Consider the following 15,542-nt stretch of genomic DNA (forward strand, 5'->3'; position numbering starts at 1 on the left):
TTTCTGTGCACACATTCACAGGGCATGGGTTGGGATAAAACACCTGAGTGGTGGCCGTGGCTTTGAGGAGACCCCACTGACTGTCCCTGTCCTTGTCCCTGTCCTTGTCCCTGTCCTGTCCCTGGCAGATGCAGGAGTCATCGACAGGGAGCTGCACTCCCAGAAGGATCCCGTGGTCCAGGAGCCCATGGTGAGTAACCAGAGCATCACAAACCCCCCCAGGGCTTGGAAGGGACCTTAAATCTCATCCCAGCCCATCCTCAGCCACCTCCTACTGTCCCAAAGTGCTCCAAGGCTTGGAAAGGACCTTAAATCTCACCTGTCCCCATCCCCAGCCACCTCCCACTGTCTCAGGGTGCTCCAAGGCTTGGAAAGGACCTTAAATCTCACCTGTTCCCATCCCCAGCCACCTCCCAGTGTCCTGGGTGCTCCAAGCCCTGCCCAGCCTGGCTGGGAGAAGTTTTCATCTTTTCATCCTTCCCTGTTTCACCTGGATGCGACTCTGGCTCGGAATAAGAGTCCAATCAGTCAATAATTACCCAGAAGTTTCTGTAAACTCCAAACTCCTTGGGTGTGGAGGGATAACAAAGATGGTTTTTTGGTTTTTTCAACAAACCCTAACAGGCTTGGAGAGGTACAAGTGCTCCAGGCTTGCTGGGGAAGGCAGGTTGCTGCCTCCTGAGGGAATAAATAAAATAAAATAAAGAAATAAAAGTCACAAGAAGCTTTTCCTGTCCAGCTGCCAGAGGATGCTGCAGATCCTGCCCAGGACCCCAATAACCAGGGGGAGGATGAGTTTGAGGAGGCTGAGCTGGAGAGACCTGACTTTGAGGAGAAGGTGGGAGGCTCGGAGAAGTTCAAGGAGCCCGGTGTAAAAGAAGAGTGGAAGGAGAAGCCACCAAAGGTGACAACCAGCAGGGCCAGGGAGGGATCCCCAGCTGGGGATGAGAGAGCTGAAGGACTGGAAGGGAAACATCAAATTCCTGGGGGGATCCATAATCCAAATTCCTGGGGGGATCCATAATCCAAATTCCTGGGAGGATCCATAATCCCACTGTGAGATGTGGCAGGCAGGAGAAAGCTCTTTAGCAGGTTGATCAAAACCAACCAATTTTTTCTTCCACTGGTTGTAATGGAGCTTGAAATTTCCATTTCCTAGGACTTTTTTTGGTCCTTTGTTTTCATTCTGTGTTTTTTATCAGCACAATCAGCTGTGCAAGTCCAGCTCTGGGGCAGAGTGGAGCAGAATGAGCAAAGGTGCCAGAGTTTAGGAAATTCTCTTTCAGCCATGCAGCAGAGCTTGCTCTGGCCTCATCCTCTCTGCTTTTGAAGTCCCCCCTGGCACTTGCAACACCTTTAGGGATGGGGAGATGTGGAATAGGGGACTTTGATGCACTTGGGAGCAGCACCAGAGACAATAACCTGAGTCTGTGCTTGGGTTCTGGTCAGTGCAGCCTCTCCAAGGCTGCTGGCAGCGTGTCAGAGCTCTGCCTCCTTGTTTGCTCCCTTGCAGATGGAATCCATTTATTTCACCAAGTGTTTCTGGCTGCCTGAAGCCAGACTCTGCATCAGGGAAATGTTCATTTGTTTTGACAAGCAGCTGAACGTTGCTTGGTTTAAAAAATGGAGTGTTTTATCTGTCAGGCTCTAAAATCATGATTAATGCTGGGATTAAGAAAGAAAAAAAAAGAAATCCAGGCCAATGAAATCAAATAAGAGAGAGGTGCTGGCACCAGCAGAGCAACACCTCCTTGAGATTAGTGAAAATGTGGAATTAGTGACACAAATAGCTGGCTCCCAGATCTGGCTGTGCTGTGCTCCCTAAAGCTCTACCCTAAAAAACCCAAAGCTCTCCAGAGGCAGCAGCCCTGGGGCCCTCCTGCTGCAGGAGAGAGGAGCTGCCAGCAGGTGGGAAAAGAGTAAAATAAAAGGAGTTTGTGTTGCCTGATGGTCCCTGTGCTCCCCCTGATTCCTGATCCAGCCCTGGGCTCTGGGGCAGGAGCTGTGTCCCTGCAGGGCTGGCAGCAGCTGGGCCTTGGGGCTGCTCACGGTGACCCCAGGTGTGCCACAGTGACCCCAGGTGTGCCACAGTGACCCCATGTGTGTCACAGTGACCCCAGGTGTGTCACAGTCTCCCCAGGTGTGTCACAGTGACCCCAGGTGTGCCACAGTGACCCCAGGTGTGTCACAGTGACCCCAGGTGTGTCACAGTCTCTCCAGGTGTGTCACAGTGACCCCAGGTGTGTCACAGTGACCCCAGGGGTGTCACAGTCTCCCCAGGTGTGTCACAGTGACCCCAGGTGTGTCACAGTGACCCCAGGTGTGTCACAGTCTCCCCAGGTGTGTCACAGTGACCCCAGGTATGTCACAGTCTCTGTTCCCAGCCTGGTGGTCAGAGAAGGAGTCAGAGCTCTTCAGTTCTCCTTCTCAAAGTTGTTTGTTGTTTTTTATCTATAAAATTCTCTCTCCTGTCCTGCCCAGGTCTGTTCAGCAGGTCAGACAGAGGCACTCTGTGTGTTGTTATCTTTTCATACTAAAACCACCTGTACAATATTGACAATAACTTCCCAATCCCTTTCACCTATGTTGGACACTGAGCTTCTGCTCCAAACCAATCCACAAGTGCCAGCACCACAGCAGAAGGTGGAGGCCAAGAGAAAGAAGGAGAAAGGCTGGTCACACCCAGATTCCTCCATCTTGGCCCCTGAACCCCCATCCTAAAAACCCCAAAAATCTATTTTTCCCCTCTGTGACAAACTGATTATTATTCTACTTAGACTTTCATGGCTTGCAGGTCCTCATATAAGGTTGGTAACTTTTCCATGGGTCACAAAGTCTCAGGTGTGACCTGGGCTCTGTGCCAGGATCCCTGAGTCCCCTGGCAGGGGTTTGGACAATCCAGGACAGCCAGAGGGATGTCTGAACCCCAACAGCTGGGCACTCCCAACCCTGCCTGTGTTTTCCAGGGTACTGGCAGAGCTGCCCAGCCCAGGGAAGAGCCACTGGAGGATTACCAAGAAGATCAGGAGCAAGAAATTGTACGACACCAAGGTTCTTCCTCTTTCCTCTCTGGTGTGGGGTCACCTGGGGGGAGGTGGGCAGCCAGGAATTTGGGGGGACTCAGCTTTTAGGGAGCCAGGGGGGAGCAGGGACTCCAGGTGTGCCTCTGCCTGCTCAGTGAGGTGTCCAGAACAAACCTGGAGCCCAGTGCTGCCTTTTCCAGGTGCTTCCCAAACTGCAGCTGGGGGAATCAGTGCCAGGGGGAATCACAGAGGGAGTCACAGGAGGAGTCACAGGAGGAATCACAGGAGGAAATTTAGGAGGAAATTTAGGAGGAATCATAGGGGAAATCACAGGAGGAATTAGTCACAGGAGGAATTATAGGAGGAATCACAGGAAGAATTATAGGGAGAATCACAGGAGGAATCACAGCAGGAATCGATCACAGGAGGAATTATAGGAGAAATTATAGGAGGAATCACAAGAAGAATTATAGGAGGAATTATAGGGGGAATCACAGGAGGAATTATAGAAGGAATCACTGGAGGAATCACAGGAGGAATCAATTACAGAAGGAATTATAGGAGAAATTACAGAAGGAATTATAGGAGGAATCACAGGAGGAATCCCAGCAGGAATCAAAGCAGGATTCAATCACAGAAGGAATTATAGGAGGAGTTATAGGGGGAATCACAGGAGGAATTCTAGAAGGAATCACTGTAGGAATCACAGGATGAATCACAGGGGGAATCAAAGCTGTGCCAGTGCAGCAATGCCAGATCAATGTTTTTCAAGCATGAGCTTGAGAGGATCACCCTGGTACCTTCAGAGACAGAAATGAATCCTCTTCCAGCCTCATTCATTCTCTCCCTGCCCTGAGTGGCTCCTGAGGGGTTTTCTGCAGTTCCCCCAGGATTGCTGAGGGTTTGGGAATGAAGGGGATGGGCAGAGCACAGCTGGTGTCAGGTCTCCTTTCCCTGAGTGATTCCAGGCCCCTTGTAGGTGTCTCCAAGGGATGGTTGGAGCTAAAATCATCCCTGGGGGCTGTGCTGGCTGCTGCATGGCCTGGCTGGGGTTGGTGACACAGTTTGAAGTGTGGAGAATGTAAAATATCAGCTCCTCATACCTGCTCTTCACATCTGCCCTTCAGGCAGCAGAGGCAACAGGCTGAGATGTCCAAGCTGCATTGCAGGATATTAAAATGTGCTTAAAACCCCTCTGTGTCCTGCCAGGGACACCTGAAGGTGCCACCAGAGGTGGGCTCACCCCTGTTTGCCCAGGTCTCCAAAGCTGGGCTGGTTTGGTGGGACAGTTCTGGTCAGGGACAGCGTGGTGTGCTTTAGGATCTCCTTTTCCAGGATTTCCTTTTTGCTGATTTTTCCCTCCCCGTGCCCCCAGGAGGATCATGGAGGGGAGGTGGATGACAACGATGACCTGGAGCTTGTCCAAGAGCAGAAGGAGCGTGTGGGAAGGCAGGGAGCTGCTGGCAAGAAGGATGACTACTTCTGAGAGCTGCTGAAAAACCAGGATACTCCAGGAATGAGGGGATGGGAACTCCTCCTGGGAGCTGCCTCCTGAGTGAAACACTGCCCAGAGCACAGGCAGGAGGAGGGAGAGCTCCCTGCAGGCCCTGGCAGGGGGTTTGCAATGAAAATCCCATCTCAGTGCGGGGCCACTGCTGCCTCTGAGACCTCAGACTGGGAATGATCTTATCCTGCTGCTTTTCTTAGGAGCACTTTCTGATTTACTGTGTTCTTCACATCCCCTTTTGAAGCTGGAGAGGGTTTTTTGGGCTGGTTTTGGGGGTGTTTTTTACCCCCCTGGGGTGCCTGAGCTGGTCCCTGGACTCACTCTAATACAAAGGAATCTGTCTTCACAAACGATTTTGTGTTTCTTTGGCACATCCTCTGAGCAGGGTGGGGAGGGAACCAGAGGAAATCTCCTGTTCTTTGCCTGGAGCTGTGCAAGAGCACCAACCACAGCCAGCAGAGTGAGTGTGTGTGTGGATGTGAACACCCTCCTGCTGCAGAGACCCTCCAGAGACTGGGAGCAGATCCCTGCAGAGCTCTGCCTGCCCTGCTGTGACACTTTCCCTGCGAGCTGGGACACTCCTGCTGGCCTCAGAGTGTCCCCTGGAATGCTGTGCCTCTTCCCTGCTGGAGGTGAGGGCTGCCCTGAGCTCTTCCCCCTGGGGACAGGGACAGCCACACCAAAAAACAGGAAAAAAGGAATATTTGCAGCCCAGCTAATGCAGTTCCACCCTGTTTGGATTATTGCCAATCTCCCAACAGGAGCTAAGGTAAATTTTGTCTCTTCTAGACAGGTTTTGATCAGCAAGATGGGAATTGTTGATGCAGTGGATTGAATCCTGTGGGACTTTACTCAGCCTCCAAAAGACATCTCACCTGACCTCAGGGACAAAGAAGGAACAGTCAGCTGGAACCCCTGGAATTTAAAATGAAGGGAGAATGGGTTTAATCACAATATCTCAAAACCCAGAATCTGTTTTAAGTGATAAGAGCAGGGCAGAGCTGTCCCACTCCCTGTCCTGAGCTGTGTCCTGCTCCCTCTTCACCAGACTCTGGGACCTCAATCACCAAACACAGCTTGTGCCTGAATCTCACCACCTGATAAAAAACCAGAGCATCTTTGTTCTCTATTTGAATTAGCTGAGCTCTTTTTAATCCCTTGTTTGTGGCATATTTTGCAAGCACTTTTAGACACTGGGGAAAACAATATTTATTTCCCAACAAGCTCAGCCTTTTTTATTCTGACAGCATTGATTATTTTTTTTTCTTCCACTGGTTGTAATAGAGCTTGAAATTTACATTTCATAGGATTTTTTAGTTCTTTGTTTTCATTCTGCTTGTGTTTCTTACCAGTACAATCAGCTGTGCAAGTCCAGCTCTGGCATAGAGTAGAGCAGAATAAGGAAAAGGAAAATTTCAGGAAATTATCTTTTAGCCCAGTGCCAGAGCTGCTCATGGAGCCCAGGAAGGAGCTCACTACCAAACCCTGGTGGGGTTTAAGATCCCCAGAATGCCCTGAGCTGGCTGAAGCTGCGTTGGTGCTTTGCCAGCCCTGTTCCATGCAGCTCCTCTGTGAACAGCTCACAGCAGAGCAGCTGAGGCTGCAGCTGCCGCTTCAGAGCATCCTGAGCAGAGCTGCCTCCCCATCCCAGGTCAGAGCAGCACCCCTGACCCCCAGTGCCAAAGCTCTGTGCCCCCATGGCCCCATGGCAGTTCTCTGCTTCCTTTTCTGCCTCTGGCAGGGCTGGGACTGAAGATGATGGTTTGCATTCTGACTCAGGTGTTTGTTATTTCTTTTATCCACGTTACAGCCTCACAGCAGCGAGTTCTGCAGTATTTCATTAACAAGGCACAAAATGGCCAACTTTCTCTTGTTGCAAGGCTCTTTAAGGATAAACTGTCCAATTAAGAAGTGACACCTAAATTATTTTTACTTTTAACCCAATAACCAACCACCCGTGGCCTGCAATGTGGAGTTTTTTTATCCAATTACACAAAACCACCCAAACCCATGGAGAAGGAGGAAGAAGAAGGTAAAGAAGAACAACCTGTCTCCACCCTAAAACCTCCATCTTGCTTCATATTTATTTCTATATTCTAAACCCCCAAACTCTCAGTTTTCCACCCTGTGATATCACACACTTCTAACCAACTCCACACCCACAACCCCAGTTCCATCATTCCATTCTGGAACTCTTCTCCACAGCCTCAGGTCAAATGCAGTTTTCTGTGCCAGAAAGTTTTAATTTTAAACAGAAAGTTTATAATTCCCAGCAGCCAGGGTTCCAGCACCCCAGCTGTTCCCAGCTCAGCTCTCCCTCCCTGGCACTGGCAGGTTCAGCCCTGACTGGAAGTGAATCAAGCACTGGAAATAGAAGCCCAGTGGGGGTGAGGCTGCTCATGGATTCAGGCTGCAGGAAAATCTAAATTAGGAGGCAGATTCTCTGTGTTTGCATGTCTAGAGTGAGTAATCCTCAGAGTTATGACTTGGAGGGAACTGCAGCAACTCAACTGAATGCAAAGCTCCCAGCTTGGAGGATGCTTTAGGAACCATATGTCATGTGCTGCCCTCAGCTGAGAGCAAACATCTCTGCCCTGGGGACTGTCTGCCCTGGCCATAGCTGAGACTAAAATTAGCAGAGTGCTGCATAAATTGTGAGCTGGAGGTTGTCAGTGCTTCATTGCCTGGCCCACAGCAAGTTTTGATACTCCTTCAGTGTTTCCTTGAGAAGAGACATCAATCCAGTGGAGGAGAAGCAGAAAAGCCAAACCCTGTGGTGCTGGGTCTGTCTGGAGGCTGTAAAGCAATCTGGGATCCTGCTGGGGCTTCACAGCCTGGACACATCACAGGCTTTGGCCTGAGCAGCAGAATGCTGAAGCAATGCCATGAAAAAGCCCAGGCTGGGTTTTACTGCACAGAACAAGGTCTCAGAAGCAGATGGATTGATAGGAGAGCAAACAATGAAAAAAAAAGGATTCACAGAGAGCCAGCACAGCCAGGCTGACCAAGCCAAAGCATGGGGGTCTGCTTGGCTCTGGCATAAATAATTGGGGTTTTTGCTCAGCCACAGTGCAAGGCCAAAAAAAGTGCAGGAGTTGTAGTTAACCTGTAGTGTTATAATTTTTTAATGGATTCAGGGCCTTCACTGCTGTGCCAACCATTCACCCTCCCTGCAGCACCCTCCAGACCCTTGGATCTCCCAGCAGAACCCAGGGTGAGCTGTTCATCACAAGTTGTACATGACAAGTTGTTCCTCACAAGTTGTACATCACAAGTTGTTGATCACAAGTTGTTCCTCACAAGATGCTCCTCACAAGTTGCTCCTCACAAGTTGTACATCACAAATTGTTCCTCACAAGTTGCTCCTCACAATTTGTTCCTCACAAGTTGTACATCACAAGTTGTACATCACAAGTTGCTCCTCACAAGTTGTTCCTCACAAGCAGCCCCAGAGGTTGGTGCCAGCTCTCCTCCCTGGACATGGCAATGCAGGTCTGGGAACCTGGTTTTTTTTTGCTGTTAGGAGAAGGACACAAAGTTTGAAGGAGGAAGAACTTGCTTGGTTTGGCTCCAGCCACTCGCTGACCACGCTCCCATTGCTCAGGAAGGACTGTCAGAGCTCCAGTTTTTGCATCCTGGCTGGAATTCCACAGGTAAATTTGCCAAGAAGTGCCTTCAGCAGCACAGCACCTCTTCCTGCTCCAATATCTGAGAGTTCTCCAAGCCATAACTGCACCTTCAGCATCCTTTTCTATGCTGATCCTATTTTTTTATTGATCCCTCTTGGTATCAAAAGAGATCCATGTCAACTTTCAATAGGCCAGCAGACACCCCCATTCAATCTGGTGAAAAATTAGATGTGGAAATAACTTGAAATACTTGATACTGGTAAATTAAAGATTTCCTCAGGAAACATACACTTGAAAAGTCCAGTTTTTCCAACAGGAAAAGGGGTCCTGATGTCAAACCATTCATGTTCAATGCGTCAGAAAGCAGAATTATTGAAACAAATTCCACCCTGCTAGAAATCACAGTTTGTGTATATGCAAGCCTCCCCTTCCAGGTATGATTTGGGTTTGGTTTTGCTGTGAAATGAAAACAGGCCTTGGGATCTTATTTTTGTTGTATTTTCAAGTTACATAATTCAAATGTTGTTTTTAAAGAAAACACACAGGAAACTGCAATGTGTTTCTAAATAGGTAACACAGTGAAGAACTACAGCAACGTGTTCAGGCACATTTCTGAGGCTTTTCACAAAATCATATGTTAATTATTCTATTTCACAAGTTAAATATAGACAAATGTTTATGTTTTGCTATAAAATCTGGAACACAACCTTATGTAAAACCTGATCAAAACCAAAAAGGAAATGTTGCTTTTTTTTCCCCTGCTACTCAGAAAAGGACTTCAAGCAACTTTTACCAATTTAACAGCTCGAAGGATCTCCAAACTGTTTAATCCTGTATTTTTATTGTTGTTTCATTAGAGCTCTTTTCTTTCCCCATTTAGACAAGTCAATTCTCTTGTGTACCTCTCTCAAGGTCGTTCAGAGAACATTAATCACGGTGTAAAGCTGCGATGGAGCGCTGCTGTTTCCTCCTGTGCTGCAAAATCAGCTGCTGGCTCCAGAGCAGGGGTGGGTGGAGGGCTGGTCCTGCTGCAGAGGGAGGAAATGGCATTTGGGGAGGAATTTGGGGGAAGGCAGGAGGAGGAATATCCTCGTTCCTTCTGTCTCAGGGCGTGCACTAAGACCCAGAGTTATCCCTGCTCTCAGCTGACTTCCTGCGAGGGTCTCGTGTCTTTAGTACATCCTCGCCGAGTTTATTTAAATTCCCAAAGCCGAGAGGTTGAAGCAGCGCGGTGTGCGGTTATCACTCCGTTAAAAATCAAATCAAATCAAATCCGTGTGAGCTCCGATTCTTCGAACAAGGTTTGCATCATCTGTCACCTGCCCCAGCCCTGCTGGTGTCAGCCCCCGGGCACAGAGGCACCTCCCGGCCATCCCCAGGCTCATTTTTGGGGGGGTTTAACCACGTAACGTGAGAATTGCTATATTTTACAGGTTAAATATAGACAAATGGTTATGTTCTACTATAAAAAAATGAAAACAGGATTCTATGTAAAAACAGATCAAAATCACGGACAAATTAAAAAATTTTAAAAAAAAACCTTGTCTGGTGTGGAATGAAATCTGCAAGTCGAACAAGACAGGTTGGTCTTGGGGGGCTGAGCAGCCCCCCAAGCCCTGGGGGACGTGACCCCGGGGGCACAGCAGAGCCCGGGGGAGGCACGGAGGGGCTGCACATCCCCTGTGCCAACCCTTGTGGGGTCTGAGCATCCTTGTACCAACCCTTGTGGGGTCTCGGCATCCCTGTGCCGACCCTTGGGGGATCTCGGCATCCCTGTGCCAACCCTTGGGGGATCTCGGCATCCCTGTGCCGATCCTTAAGGGTCTCAGCATCCCCTGCGCCCGCACCTGGGGTCTGAGCATCCCTGTACCAACCCTCGTGGGGTCTGAGCATCCCCCCCATGTGGGATCTCAACATCCCCCGTGCCCACCCCTGTGGGGTCTCAGCACCCCCCGTGCCGCTCCTTGCGGGGTCTCAGCATCCCCCGTGCCGGTCCTTGCGGGGTCTCAGCATCCCCCGCGGGGTCTCAGCATCCCCCGTGCCCGCCCCCGCGGGGTCTCAGCGTCCCGTGCGCCGCGCGGAGCCCCGAGAGCCGCGTCCGGGCGGCCACCAGCGGCCGCAGCGGGCGGGTGCTCCGCAGCCCGGCGAGAGTTAACGGCGGCACCGCCTCTCCATTGGCGGCCCCGCGGCGGCTGCCGAGCCCGCGCTCCTCGCCCCGCGCGTCCGCCGGCCCCGCGCTCCGCGGCTCCATGCGGCGGCGGCCGCCGGCATGCCCGGCACGCCCAGCCTGCTGCCTCCTCTGCTCGCCCTGCTGTGCCTCGGGCTCGCCGAGCCCAAGCCCGACCCCGACGAGCCGTGGTGCCCCTACAAGGTGGGCGGCGATGGCGCGGCGGCGGCGGCGGGGGCGCGGCTGTGCTTCCGCCCGCCGGCCCGCGGCTTCCAGTGCTCGGCGCGGGCGTGCCGCGCCCACCGCTCCGCGGGCGGCGCGCTGGTGGCCAACGTGCTGCGGAACGGCAGCGTGCTGCTGCAGTGGGGAATGCGGCACTGGGGGCCGCCTGCGCGCCCCGCCGCCGCCCTGCGCGGCTTCGCGCTCAACTGCTCCTGGGACGGCACCTACACGCGCTTCCCCTGCGACAGCGTGGAGCTGGGAGCCGCGTGTCGCGACTACCTGCTGGCCGAGGCGCACGGCAGCGTGCGCTACCGCCTGTGCTTGCAGCCGCGCTACGCCCCGCCGCGCCCCGCGCCGCCCGCGCAGTGCGTGGAGTTCCGCGTGGAGCCCGCGGCCATGCGCGACATCGTCGTGGCCATGACGGCCGTGGGGGGATCCATCTGTGTGATGCTCGTCTTCATCTGCCTGCTCGTGGCCTACATCACCGAGAACCTCATGAGCCCCGCGCTCGCCCGCGGAGGACACGCGGCGGCCGCTGCGCGCCGCGCGTAGTGCGGGAGGGGAGGATGATGATGATGGTGATGGTGATGCGGAGTGCGGGGCTGGCGCCCGGCGGCTCCCGCAGCCGCCGTTCCGGCGCTCTCCGGCGAGGGAAGAGGTTTTCCAGACTGTTCTGGCAGCTCTGTGCCCAAATTTGCAGGATGCGCGTTTCCAGCGGACTCGGAGCTCTTCTTCCTCCTGGGGTGGCTTCTCGGCCAGAGCCCTTCGTGGTGAACTCCTGGCATCTCAGCGGATCAAAAAACAATAGCAGAGGTCCCCAAGTGCCAGAAACCGTCTGTTTGTAAGGGCAAGCGGCAGATCTTCCCGAGGGCCTGTTTGAAAAGACTCTCCAGAACACCCTTATTTTAAACCTCTTGGTCTTAGAGCCGTGCTTGATTTTTTTCCTGTGGGGTGAAGTTGTTTAAAGTTCAGGAGGACTGACTGGTGGGACCACAAACCCCACAGCTAAGCGTGTGTTTGATCCAAAGCCCACTTAATCTCGTGGTTTAGGCGGGGTTTGTACCATGCTTTACGGTGGTCCCGAATTTTGGGGCCACTGTCCAAAAACCACGGGGGTTTTCTGGTCGAGGGTTTTCTGGTCAGCTCCAGCGACCATCAACATCCAACACCTGCTTTTCTCCCATCAGAATTGTGTTGTAGTTTCACAAAGAGCGCAGGTAAAGGGATCAATTGAATAAGAAAACTCGTTGAGCAAGTAGGAACCAACCCTTAATAATGATAAGATAGAAGTGAGCACCCCCTTGCCCCCTGAAATCCCCTCCTTTAGCAAAGCAGCTGCACTAAGGTAGAAGCTTCTTGCCCACAGAACTCACTGCTGTTGTAGCCGAGTGTTTTGAGCGTAGGAACACTCCCGGGTAACTCCTCACTTGATGCTGTAGTAAGTAAGGTTTTAGCCATACTCTAGTACTGATTCTATTGTGCCTTAGTGCTGAGAATTTGTCCCGTTTCTATCGGTGTAGCTGTTCCTGTAGTCCTTGTAGTTTTGAGTGCGTCTCCCTCGTGTTCTTGTCTCTGGAATTAGTGGTTGTTGGTTTGTCTGATTGTTTTCTTTAAAAAAAATAAACAAACAACCAACTTGGGCTGAGCATTACTTGAAATTTAATATATACACAAAGTAGTTACCTTCAGAGAGGTATTTAGTGAGGTAGTTTTTAGTACGTGTTGTTTGTATGTAGTTGACTGCTGTAACACAAAATAATAATTTATTATCACTTAGGAACTGTGCACTTAAAGCAAAAAAAAAATAAAGTAGGGGAAAGGCTCTTGTGTAAAAGGACTGTCGGGTTCAGTGTGATCTGTTTGTGTAAATGTTTAGCACTGGTGAACGACCTGTTCGTTTTTCCTTGTGCAAGTCGTTTGTGAAGTTTCAACTTGGTGGTAGAGGGTAAATATTAGGAAGTGTGTGGAAATCCTTAATAGTATTTGTACTGAACATAATCCCTTCCTCAAGAACTCGGGAGTGGCCGAGGAGCTGAAGGCTGCGTTCCATCGTTCCATCGCCACCTTTTCCTTTGTTTGTTATTCCTGCCGTGTTCCGTTCTCACCTGCAGCTGACCACACTGAGCCCTTCTCTGTTTATGACCTGTGCTGGATTTAAGCACCTCACCGATGCCTCATTTTTGGGTTTTTATCCCTAAGAGGATGGACTGCTGGAACAAAAGGTGATTTTGAAGAACATTAAGACAAATGTTGGTTTTTTAAAGGTTTCAGGGTTTTTTTTTTTTTGCTGTAGCCAGTTCAGCACAGGAGCATTGGAGTGCCACTGATTTTGTGCATTTCTGTCACCTTTTGTCACTGTTCTGTTCCTCATCGTGTCATGAATTGCCAGATGTGAAAACCAGCTGTATAAACAACCTTGTACCACCTTGGCATTGAACTTAATAAATTAAGAGGATGATGACAATAAATGAAAATTCCATAAATATTTCAAGGTTCAAGATCTTGCTTGACTCAAAGGGAGTCTGCCCAAACTGGTCATAATAATATTCCATTGCCTACTGTAAAATTATGACAGTATTAATGAGAAAACAAGGGATATTTTTATCTTAAGACCTAATTTTATTTACTAGAGGTTTGGATTACAGAGAACTGGGTAATTCAGGTGGTAACACTGATGTAAGTCTGAGAAAATTTAATTTACAGTTTGGAACGTGTCTGTCTTCAGTAAGACACCTCTGCAGGTAATAATGGATACCCTAAAATAAATAAATTAACAATAATAATAATAATAATAATAATAACAACAACAACAACAACAACCCTAATGGATGATGGAAAATACAACAGAGAGGGAGAGGTTTTACACGGAGGAGAGGAGAATGGTGGCTGTGGGAGCAGGAAAAGGCTCTGCTGGAAGTGCTGTGGTGATAATGGGGGGAAAAATCCTCAGAAAGCACAAAGGGAAAAAAATATCAATGCGAGGGCAGAAAATATTGTTAGGAAATATTTTATGTGAGAGTCCTGCCTCACTAGTGAAGTTCTGCTGGGCTGGGGAATAGATTTGTTCCTTTGATGTCCTGGTTTATCTCCTGTATTTCTCCTGCTCCGTTACCTTCTCCTGCCATTGAATTAGTGCAAGGAGACCAAAGTGGAAAAGGGAAAAAGGGAAAAGATGACAAAAACCTCAGAGAAAAATGGGATTGAGCTGGGCTGAGCAAGGAGCACCGTGGTAATTTTGACCTGGATGCGAGAAAACAATCCTGAAACCAGCGTATTTCACCAGTCGGTGGGTAAATAACATAAATAACATAAATAATATAAATAACTCCTAGTTTGGCCATTCTAATGTGTGCAGTTTGCAGTAAAAGGGCCAGCGTTTCCTCCTGGAATGCAGAATTCCACGTTTAATCCCAACAGTGCTGGCCGTGTTCTGTTCGCTGCGGATCCCCCTGGGCACAGGGCTCATCCAGGGTGTCCGGCCCAATTCTCCTCCTCGGCATGACTCAATCCTGCATCCAAACGCTTCCCTCGGCATCCTCCCGGCCCGCCACGGCATTCGGCTGCCATCTAGTGCCAAAAGGAGCGAAATTTGTCCTAAAAACCTGCTTTTCTGACGGGCTTTTTAATGCCACAGCCCGGAGAGGCAGCGGGATTCAGGGAGCGGCGCGGAATGGCTGTTTGGCCGTGGGAGCGCTGGAGGCCTCATCGCTCTTGATGTGATGAAATCTTCTTAATGTTCAACCTGAACCTCTCCTGTACAACTGAGGCTGTCCCCTCTCCTCCTGTCCCTGTTCTCTGGGAGAAATCCTGATTCCCCCTCGGCTGTCCCGTCATGTTAGAAATCCCGATCCCCTCATGTCAGAAATCCCCATCCCCTCATGTCAGAAATCCCCATCCTCTCTGGCTGTTCCCTCATGTCAAAAATCCCGATTCCCTCATGTCAGAAATCCCAATCCCCTCTGGCTGTCCCCTCATGTTAGAAATCCTGATCCCCTCATGTCAGAAATCCCCATCCCCTTATGTCAGAAATCCCGATGTCCTCATGTCAGAAATCCCGATCCCCTCTGGCTGTCCCCTAATATCAGAAATCCCCATCCCCTCTGGCTTGTCCCCTCATGTCAGAAATCCCTATCCCTCATGTCAGAAATCCCGATCCCCTCATGTCAGAAATCCCGATCCCCTCATGTCAGAAATCCCCATCCCCTAATATCAGAAATCCTGATCCCCTCATGTCAGAAATCCCCATCCCCTCATGTCAGGAGTTGTGCAGAGCCACAGGGTCCCCCCTCAGCCTCCTTTTCTCCAGGCTGAGCCCCTTTCCAGCTCCCTCAGATGTTCCCTCAGTGCTCCAAACACTTCCCCAGCCCTGTTCCCTTCCCTGCATGAGGTGAAGGAGAAGCTTTAGAACCATGGAACATCCCAAGGTGAAAAGAGACCCACAAGGATCAGAGTCCAAGCGCCTCACCCTGCCCAGACACCCCAAAATCCCAACCTGTGCATCCCTGAGAGCGATATCCAAACTCTCCTGGAGCTCTTGGGGCTGGGACCATTCCCTGAGGAGCCAGAACCCTCTGGAGGAAGAACATTTCCCAAAATCCGACCTAAACCTCTCCTGACACAGCTGCAGCCACTCCCCGGGTCCTGTCGCTGGTCCCCGCAGAGAGGAGCGCCTGTCCCTCCTGTTCCCCTCATGAAGGTGTACATTGCAATGAGGCCAGCCCCTCCACGCTCCTCATAAATCTTCTCCTCCTCTGAGCACCAACACCTTATAAATACATCATTTTATATATATATATATATATATATATATATCGAGATCTATAAAAATATCAATTTTTATGTATTATTTATCGCCCAAAAACTCGGGCATGAGGCGGCACAACCCTCCGCCTCCACGCTGCGCCCGACGCTTCCCACACCCCGCCGGCCACTCGCCCTCGCCCAGCCCGCTCCGGTCCCTTCTCCCGGCACTCCCCTCACGCCGGCCGCGGCCG

General features: G+C 50.6%; 2 protein-coding genes across 2 annotated transcripts in view; both read left to right on the plus strand.

Moving 5' to 3' along the window:
- The window catches only part of LOC311162194 (uncharacterized protein), a 15,115-nt gene extending 10,139 nt beyond the window's left edge, over positions 1–4,976 (plus strand). Inside the window, 4 exon segments of the mRNA XM_084220401.1 lie at positions 129–190; positions 740–904; positions 2,967–3,038; positions 4,399–4,976. Coding sequence (XP_084076527.1) covers positions 129–190; positions 740–904; positions 2,967–3,038; positions 4,399–4,509 — 410 coding nt within the window. The 3' untranslated portion in view covers positions 4,510–4,976.
- A 5,452-nt stretch (positions 4,977–10,428) lies between these two features.
- FNDC10 (fibronectin type III domain containing 10) lies at positions 10,429–11,100 on the plus strand (the record flags this gene model as incomplete). Its single annotated transcript, XM_084220437.1, has 1 exon — positions 10,429–11,100. The coding sequence occupies one exon, from the start codon at positions 10,429–10,431 to the stop codon at positions 11,098–11,100; it is 672 nt and encodes a 223-aa protein (XP_084076563.1).
- Positions 11,101–15,542: the final 4,442 nt, after the last annotated feature.

This window comes from Fringilla coelebs (genome assembly GCF_963513975.1).
Source record: "Fringilla coelebs genome assembly, chromosome: 22".
NCBI classification, from domain to species: Eukaryota; Metazoa; Chordata; class Aves; order Passeriformes; family Fringillidae; genus Fringilla; species Fringilla coelebs.